The sequence below is a fragment of the Heterodontus francisci genome, unplaced genomic scaffold (assembly GCF_036365525.1).
Source record: "Heterodontus francisci isolate sHetFra1 unplaced genomic scaffold, sHetFra1.hap1 HAP1_SCAFFOLD_1728, whole genome shotgun sequence".
In the NCBI taxonomy this organism is placed as follows: Eukaryota; Metazoa; Chordata; class Chondrichthyes; order Heterodontiformes; family Heterodontidae; genus Heterodontus; species Heterodontus francisci.
This window is the reverse complement of record NW_027141020.1, coordinates 44,843-53,733: the sequence shown is the minus strand read 5'-3', so window position 1 is coordinate 53,733 and position 8,891 is coordinate 44,843. Positions and strand designations below refer to the sequence as shown.

General features: G+C 60.0%; 1 protein-coding gene across 2 annotated transcripts in view; it reads left to right on the top strand.

Annotated features, from left to right (window-relative positions):
• Window positions 1-127: 127 nt before the first annotated feature.
• The window catches only part of LOC137361844 (calpain-1 catalytic subunit-like), a 29,143-nt gene continuing 20,379 nt past the window's right edge, over window positions 128-8,891 (top strand). The window contains exons 1-2 of one of the 2 annotated variants that reach the window (XM_068026447.1): window positions 128-210; window positions 315-428. Coding sequence is in view for 1 of the 2 variants with exons in the window: in XM_068026448.1 (XP_067882549.1) it covers window positions 171-210; window positions 315-428 (154 nt within the window). In the remaining variant the exon portion in view is untranslated. The remainder of the gene's footprint in view (window positions 211-314; window positions 429-8,891) is intronic. The other variant, XM_068026448.1, reaches the window with a different exon arrangement.

Here is an 8,891-nt window from a genome sequence, read left to right as displayed (position 1 = left end):
TTCTCTCTCTCTGTCTCTCTCTGTCTCTCTCTCTGTCTCTCTCTCTCTCTCTCTCTCTCTCTCTCTCTCTCGATCTATCTATCTCTATCTCTTGGATACTATCTCAGTCTCTCACTGTTCTTGTCTTGCAGGGCATTTTCAGACAGTATGACCTGGACAAGTCTGGCTCGATGAGCTCGTATGAAATGAGACTTGCTCTGGAATCAGCAGGTAAACACTCATTTCCACCTGATGCCCCCAGTCCTGGATACACTGACTGTTGTTGCTGTGTTTCACCGAATCCAGTTTCACTGTCTCCCTGTCAATCTGCACAGGTTTTAAAATCAGTAACCGTCTCCACCAGACAATAGTGGGCCGCTATGCTGAGAATGATGCTTTGGATTTCGATAACTTCATCTCCTGTCTCGTTAGATTGGAAGCCATGTTCAGTGAGTATCAGCTGCGGCCCAACCTGTACTCCGGTCCTGACCCCTGACCCCCCCAACCTGTACTCCGGTCCTGACCCCTGACCCCCCTCAACCTGAACTCCGGTCCTGACCCCTGACCCCCCCCCAACCTCTACTCCGGTCCTGACCCCTGACCCCCCCCCAACCTGTCCACCTGTTCCTGACCCCTGACCCCCAACCTGTACTCCGGTCCTGACCCCTGACCCCCCTCAACCTGAACTCCGGTCCTGACCCCTGACCCCCCCCAACCTCTACTCCGGTCCTGACCCCTGACCCCCCCCCAACCTGTCCACCTGTTCCTGACCCCTGACCCCCAACCTGTTCTCCGGTCCTGACCCCTGACCCCCAGCCTGTCCACCCGGTCCTGACCCCTGACCCCCCAACCTGTACATCCAGTCCCGACCCCTCCCCCTCAATCTGCCCCCCGACCTGATTGTCTGACCCTGGCCCCAAACCCCCACAGCCCCTCCCAGTTCCACTGCTTCTCCTGCTCCCCCATGACTCCTCCCTGTTCTGATAAATGTTTAATGGAATATGTAAAGAGTGAGTGTGCAACATCACTACAGGAAGTGATGTCATATAGTATGTGAGACACTAGTAATGGCTGTGTTGATCCCTGGTGAGATGTGAGTGTGGAGGGAGTGTGAGATGTGCGTGCGGAGGGAGTGTGAGATGTGCGTGCGGAGGGAGTGTGAGATGTGAGAGCGGAGGGAGTGTGAGATGTGAGTGCGGAGGGAGTGTGAGATGTGCGTGTGGAGGGAGTGTGAGATGTGCGTGCGGAGGGAGTGTGAGATGTGCGTGTGGAGGGAGTGTGAGATGTGCGTGTGGAGGGAGTGTGAGATGTGCGTGTGGAGGGAGTGTGAGATGTGCGTGCGGAGGGAGTGTGAGATGTGCGTGTGGAGGGAGTGTGAGATGTGCGTGTGGAGGGAGTGTGAGATGTGCGTGTGGAGGGAGTGTGAGATGTGCGTGCGGAGGGAGTGTGAGATGTGAGTGCGGAGGGAGTGTGAGATGTGCGTGCGGAGGGAGTGTGAGATGTGCGTGCGGAGGGAGTGTGAGATGTGCGTGCGGAGGGAGTGTGAGATGTGCGTGCGGAGGGAGTGTGAGATGTGAGTGCGGAGGGAGTGTGAGATGTGAGTGCGGAGGGAGTGTGAGCTGTGAGTGCGGAGGGAATGTGAGATGTGCGTGTGGAGGGAGTGTGAGATGTGAGTGCGGAGGGAGTGTGAGATGTGAGTGCGGAGGGAGTGTGAGATGTGAGTGCGGAGGGAGTGTGAGATGTGAGTGCGGAGGGAGTGTGAGATGTGAGTGCGGAGGGAGTGTGAGATGTGAGTGCGGAGGGAGTGTGAGATGTGAGTGCGGAGGGAGTGTGAGATGTGCGTGTGGAGGGAGTGTGAGATGTGCGTGTGGAGGGAGTGTGAGATGTGCGTGTGGAGGGAGTGTGAGATGTGCGTGCGGAGGGAGTGTGAGATGTGAGTGCGGAGGGAGTGTGAGATGTGCGTGCGGAGGGAGTGTGAGATGTGCGTGCGGAGGGAGTGTGAGATGTGCGTGCGGAGGGAGTGTGAGATGTGCGTGCGGAGGGAGTGTGAGATGTGAGTGCGGAGGGAGTGTGAGATGTGAGTGCGGAGGGAGTGTGAGCTGTGAGTGCGGAGGGAATGTGAGATGTGCGTGTGGAGGGAGTGTGAGATGTGAGTGCGGAGGGAGTGTGAGATGTGAGTGCGGAGGGAGTGTGAGATGTGAGTGCGGAGGGAGTGTGAGATGTGAGTGCGGAGGGAGTGTGAGATGTGAGTGCGGAGGGAGTGTGAGATGTGAGTGCGGAGGGAGTGTGAGATGTGAGTGCGGAGGGAGTGTGAGATGTGCGTTCGGAGGGAGTGTGAGATGTGCGTGCGGAGGGAGTGTGAGATGTGCGTGCGGAGGGAGTGTGAGATGTGCGTGCGGAGGGAGTGTGAGATGTGAGTGCGGAGGGAGTGTGAGATGTGCGTGCGGAGGGAGTGTGAGATGTGCGTGCGGAGGGAGTGTGAGATGTGCGTGTGGAGGGAGTGTGAGATGTGAGTGCGGAGGGAGTGTGAGATGTGAGTGCGGAGGGAGTGTGAGCTGTGAGTGCGGAGGGAATGTGAGATGTGCGTGCGGAGGGAGTGTGAGATGTGAGTGCGGAGGGAGTGTGAGATGTGAGTGCGGAGGGAGTGTGAGATGTGAGTGCGGAGGGAGTGTGAGATGTGAGTGCGGAGGGAGTGTGAGATGTGAGTGCGGAGGGAGTGTGAGATGTGAGTGCGGAGGGAGTGTGAGATGTGCGTGCGGAGGGAGTGTGAGATGTGCGTGCGGAGGGAGTGTGAGATGTGCGTGCGGAGGGAGTGTGAGATGTGAGTGCGGAGGGAGTGTGAGATGTGCGAGCGGAGGGAGTGTGAGCTGTGCGAGCGGAGGGAGTGTGAGATGTGAGTGTGGAGGGAGTGTGAGATGTGATTGTGGAGGGAGTGTGAGATGTGCGTGCGGAGGGAGTGTGAGATGTGCGTGCGGAGGGAGTGTGAGATGTGCGAGTGGAGCGAGTGTGAGATGTGAGCGCGGAGGGAGTGTGAGATGTGAGTGCGGAGGGAGTGTGAGATGTGCGTGCGGAGGGAGTGTGAGATGTGAGTGCGGAGGGAGTGTGAGCTGTGCGTGCGGAGGGAGTGTGAGCTGTGCGTGCGGAGGGAGTGTGAGCTGTGCGTGCGGAGGGAGTGTGAGCTGTGCGTGCGGAGGGAGTGTGAGATGTGCGTGCGGAGGGAGTCTGAACTGTGCGTGCGGAGGGAGTGTGAGATGTGAGTGCGGAGGGAGTGTGAGATGTGATTGTGGAGGGAGTGTGAGATGTGCGTGCGGAGGGAGTGTGAGATGTGAGTGCGGAGTGAGTGTGAGCTGTGAGTGCGGAGGGAGTGTGAGATGTGCGTGTGGAGGGAGTGTGAGATGTGATTGTGGAGGGAGTGTGAGATGTGATTGTGGAGGGAGTGTGAGATGTGATTGTGGAGGGAGTGTGAGATGTGCGTGCGGAGGGAGTGTGAGATGTGAGCGCGGAGGGAGTGTGAGATGTGAGCGCGGAGGGAGTGTGAGATGTGAGTGCGGAGGGAGTGTGAGATGTGCGTGCGGGGGGAGTGTGAGCTGTGCGTGCGGGGGGAGTGTGAGCTGTGCGAGCGGTGGGAGTGTGAGATGTGAGTGCGGAGGGAGTGTGAGATGTGAGTGCGGAGGGAGTGTGAGATGTGAGTGCGGAGGGAGTGTGAGATGTGAGTGCGGAGGGAGTGTGAGATGTGCGTGCGGAGGGAGTGTGAGATGTGAGTGCGGAGGGGATGTGCATGCGGAGTGAGTGTGAGCTGTGCGTGTGGAGGGAGTGTGAGAGGTGCGTGCGGAGGGAGTGTGAGCTGTGAGCGCGGAGGGAGTGTGAGATGTGCGTGCGGAGGGAGTGTGAGATGTGCGTGCGGAGGGAGTGTGAGATGTGCGTGCGGAGTGAGTGTGAGCTGTGCGTGCGGAGGGAGTGTGAGATGTGAGTGCGGAGGGAGTGTGAGATGTGAGTGTGGAGGGAGTGTGAGATGTGAGTGTGGAGGGAGTGTGAGATGTGAGTGTGGAGGGAGTGTGAGATGTGAGTGTGGAGGGAGTGTGAGATGTGAGTGTGGAGGGAGTGTGAGATGTGAGTGTGGAGGGAGTGTGAGATGTGCGTGCCGGGGGAGTGTGAGCTGTGCGTGCGGGGGGAGTGTGAGCTGTGCGTGCGGAGGGAGTGTGAGATGTGAGCGCGGTGGGAGTGTGAGATGTGAGTGTGGAGGGAGTGTGAGATGTGCGTGCCGGGGGAGTGTGAGCTGTGCGTGCGGGGGGAGTGTGAGCTGTGCGTGCGGAGGGAGTGTGAGATGTGAGCGCGGTGGGAGTGTGAGATGTGAGTGCCAGGGGAGTGTGAGATGTGAGTGCCGGGGGAGTGTGAGATGTGAGTGCCGGGGGAGTGTGAGATGTGCGTGTGGAGGGAGTGTGAGATGTGCGAGTGGGGGGAGTGTGAGATGTGCGTGTGGAGGGAGTGTGAGATGTGAGTGCGGGGGGAGTGTGAGATGTGAGTGCGGAGGGAGTGTGAGATGTGAGCGCGATGGGAGTGTGAGATGTGAGTGTGGAGGGAGTGTGAGATGTGAGTGCGGAGGGAGTGTGAGATGTGAGCGCGGTGGGAGTGTGAGATGTGAGTGTGGAGGGAGTGTGAGCTGTGCGTGCGGAGGGAGTGTGAGATGTGAGTGCGGAGGGAGTGTGAGATGTGAGCGCGGTGGGAGTGTGAGATGTGAGCGTGGAGGGAGTGTGAGATGTGCGTGCCGGGGGAGTGTGAGCTGTGCGTGCGGAGGGAGTGTGAGCTGTGCGTGCGGAGGGAGTGTGAGATGTGAGTGCGGAGGGAGTGTGAGATGTGCGTGCGGAGGCAGTGTGAGATGTGCGTGCGGAGGGAGTGTGAGATGTGCGTGCGGAGGGAGTGTGAGATGTGAGTGCGGAGGGAGTGTGAGCTGTGCGTGCGGAGGGAGTGTGAGCTGTGCGTGCGGAGGGAGTGTGAGATGTGACTGCGGAGGGAGTGTGAGATGTGCGTGCGGAGGGAGTGTGAGATGTGCGTGCGGAGGGAGTGTGAGATGTGAGTGCGGAGGGAGTGTGAGATGTGAGTGCGGAGGGAGTGTGAGATGTGCGTGTGGAGGGAGTGTGAGATGTGAGTGCCGGGGGAGTGTGAGATGTGAGTGCCGGGGGAGTGTGAGATGTGCGTGTGGAGGGAGTGTGAGATGTGCGAGTGGGGGGAGTGTGAGATGTGCGTGTGGAGGGAGTGTGAGATGTGAGTGCGGGGGGAGTGTGAGCTGTGCGTGCGGAGGGAGTGTGAGATGTGAGTGCGGAGGGAGTGTGAGATGTGAGTGCGGAGGGAGTGTGAGATGTGAGCGCGGTGGGAGTGTGAGATGTGAGTGTGGAGGGAGTGTGAGATGTGCGTGCCGGGGGAGTGTGAGCTGTGCGTGCGGAGGGAGTGTGAGATGTGAGTGCGGAGGGAGTGTGAGATGTGAGTGCGGAGGGAGTGTGAGATGTGAGTGCGGAGGGAGTGTGAGATGTGCGTGCGGAGGGAGTGTGAGATGTGCGTGCGGAGGGAGTGTGAGATGTGAGTGCGGAGGGAGTGTGAGCTGTGCGTGCGGAGGGAGTGTGAGCTGTGCGTGCGGAGGGAGTGTGAGATGTGAGTGCGGAGGGAGTGTGAGATGTGCGTGCGGAGGGAGTGTGAGATGTGCGTGCGGAGGGAGTGTGAGATGTGCGTGTGGAGGGAGTGTGAGATGTGAGTGCGGAGGGAGTGTGAGATGTGAGTGCGGAGGGAGTGTGAGATGTGCGTGCGGTGGGAGTGTGAGATGTGAGCGTGGAGGGAGTGTGAGATGTGCGTGCGGGGGGAGTGTGAGCTGTGCGTGCGGGGGGAGTGTGAGCTGTGCGAGCGGTGGGAGTGTGAGATGTGAGTGCGGAGGGAGTGTGAGATGTGAGTGCGGAGGGAGTGTGAGATGTGAGTGCGGAGGGAGTGTGAGATGTGAGTGCGGAGGGAGTGTGAGATGTGCGTGCGGAGGGAGTGTGAGATGTGAGTGCGGAGGGGATGTGCATGCGGAGTGAGTGTGAGCTGTGCGTGTGGAGGGAGTGTGAGATGTGCGTGCGGAGGGAGTGTGAGCTGTGAGCGCGGAGGGAGTGTGAGATGTGCGTGCGGAGGGAGTGTGAGATGTGCGTGCGGAGGGAGTGTGAGATGTGCGTGCGGAGTGAGTGTGAGCTGTGCATGCGGAGGGAGTGTGAGATGTGAGTGCGGAGGGAGTGTGAGATGTGAGTGTGGAGGGAGTGTGAGATGTGAGTGTGGAGGGAGTGTGAGATGTGAGTGTGGAGGGAGTGTGAGATGTGAGTGTGGAGGGAGTGTGAGATGTGAGTGTGGAGGGAGTGTGAGATGTGCGTGCCGGGGGAGTGTGAGCTGTGCGTGCGGGGGGAGTGTGAGCTGTGCGTGCGGAGGGAGTGTGAGATGTGATCGCGGTGGGAGTGTGAGATGTGAGTGTGGAGGGAGTGTGAGATGTGCGTGCCGGGGGAGTGTGAGCTGTGCGTGCGGGGGGAGTGTGAGCTGTGCGTGCGGAGGGAGTGTGAGATGTGAGCGCGGTGGGAGTGTGAGATGTGAGTGCCAGGGGAGTGTGAGATGTGAGTGCCAGGGGAGTGTGAGATGTGAGTGCCGGGGGAGTGTGAGATGTGAGTGCCGGGGGAGTGTGAGATGTGCGTGCGGAGGGAGTGTGAGATGTGCGTGCGGAGGGAGTGTGAGATGTGAGTGCGGAGGGAGTGTGAGATGTGAGTGCGGGGGGAGTGTGAGATGTGAGTGCGGAGGGAGTGTGAGATGTGAGCGCGATGGGAGTGTGAGATGTGAGTGTGGAGGGAGTGTGAGATGTGCGTGTGGAGGGAGTGTGAGATGTGCGTGTGGAGGGAGTGTGAGATGTGCGTGCGGAGGGAGTGTGAGATGTGAGTGCGGAGGGAGTGTGAGATGTGAGTGCGGGGGGAGTGTGAGATGTGAGTGCGGAGGGAGTGTGAGATGTGAGCGCGGTGGGAGTGTGAGATGTGAGTGTGGAGGGAGTGTGAGCTGTGCGTGCGGAGGGAGTGTGAGATGTGAGTGCGGAGGGAGTGTGAGATGTGAGCGCGGTGGGAGTGTGAGATGTGAGCGTGGAGGGAGTGTGAGATGTGCGTGCGGAGGGAGTGTGAGCTGTGCGTGCGGAGGGAGTGTGAGATGTGAGTGCGGAGGGAGTGTGAGATGTGCGTGCGGAGGCAGTGTGAGATGTGCGTGCGGAGGGAGTGTGAGATGTGCGTGCGGAGGGAGTGTGAGATGTGAGTGCGGAGGGAGTGTGAGCTGTGCGTGCGGAGGGAGTGTGAGCTGTGCGTGCGGAGGGAGTGTGAGATGTGAGTGCGGAGGGAGTGTGAGATGTGCGTGCGGAGGGAGTGTGAGATGTGCGTGCGGAGGGAGTGTGAGATGTGCGTGCGGAGGGAGTGTGAGATGTGAGTGCGGAGGGAGTGTGAGATGTGAGTGCGGAGGGAGTGTGAGATGTGCGTGTGGAGGGAGTGTGAGATGTGAGTGCCGGGGGAGTGTGAGATGTGAGTGTCGGGGGAGTGTGAGATGTGCGTGTGGAGGGAGTGTGAGATGTGCGAGTGGGGGGAGTGTGAGATGTGCGTGTGGAGGGAGTGTGAGATGTGAGTGCGGGGGGAGTGTGAGCTGTGCGTGCGGAGGGAGTGTGAGATGTGAGTGCGGAGGGAGTGTGAGATGTGAGTGCGGAGGGAGTGTGAGATGTGAGTGCGGAGGGAGTGTGAGATGTGAGCGCGGTGGGAGTGTGAGATGTGAGTGTGGAGGGAGTGTGAGATGTGCGTGCCGGGGGAGTGTGAGCTGTGCGTGCGGAGGGAGTGTGAGATGTGAGTGCGGAGGGAGTGTGAGATGTGAGTGCGGAGGGAGTGTGAGATGTGCGTGCGGAGGGAGTGTGAGATGTGCGTGCGGAGGGAGTGTGAGATGTGAGTGCGGAGGGAGTGTGAGCTGTGCGTGCGGAGGGAGTGTGAGCTGTGCGTGCGGAGGGAGTGTGAGATGTGAGTGCGGAGGGAGTGTGAGATGTGCGTGCGGAGGGAGTGTGAGATGTGCGTGCGGAGGGAGTGTGAGATGTGAGTGCGGAGGGAGTGTGAGATGTGAGTGCGGAGGGAGTGTGAGATGTGCGTGTGGAGGGAGTGTGAGATGTGAGTGCGGAGGGAGTGTGAGATGTGAGTGCGGAGGGAGTGTGAGATGTGCGTGCGGAGGGAGTGTGAGATGTGCGTGCGGAGGGAGTGTGAGATGTGCGTGCGGAGGGAGTGTGAGATGTGCGTGCGGAGGGAGTGTGAGATGTGCGTGCGGAGGGAGTGTGAGATGTGCGTGTGGAGGGAGTGTGAGATGTGCGTGTGGAGGGAGTGTGAGATGTGCGTGTGGAGGGAGTGTGAGATGTGCGTGTGGAGGGAGTGTGAGATGTGCGTGTGGAGGGAGTGTGAGATGTGCGTGTGGAGGGAGTGTGAGATGTGCGTGTGGAGGGAGTGTGAGATGTGAGTGCGGAGGGAGTGTGAGATGTGAGTGCGGAGGGAGTGTGAGATGTGAGTGCGGAGGGAGTGTGAGATGTGAGTGCGGAGGGAGTGTGAGCTGTGCGTGCGGAGGGAGTGTGAGATGTGCGTGCGGAGGGAGTGTGAGATGTGCGTGCGGAGGGAGTGTGAGATGTGCGTGTGGAGGGAGTGTGAGGTGTGAGCGCGGAGGGAGTGTGAGGTGTGCGTGTGGAGGGAGTGTGAGATGTGCGTGCGGAGGGAGTGTGAGCTGTGCGTGTGGAGGGAGTGTGAGCTGTGCGTGTGGAGGGAGTGTGAGCTGTGCGTGTGGAGGGAGTGTGAGATGTGCGTGTGGAGGGAGTGTGAGATGTGAGTGCGGAGGGAGTGTGAGATGTGCGTGCG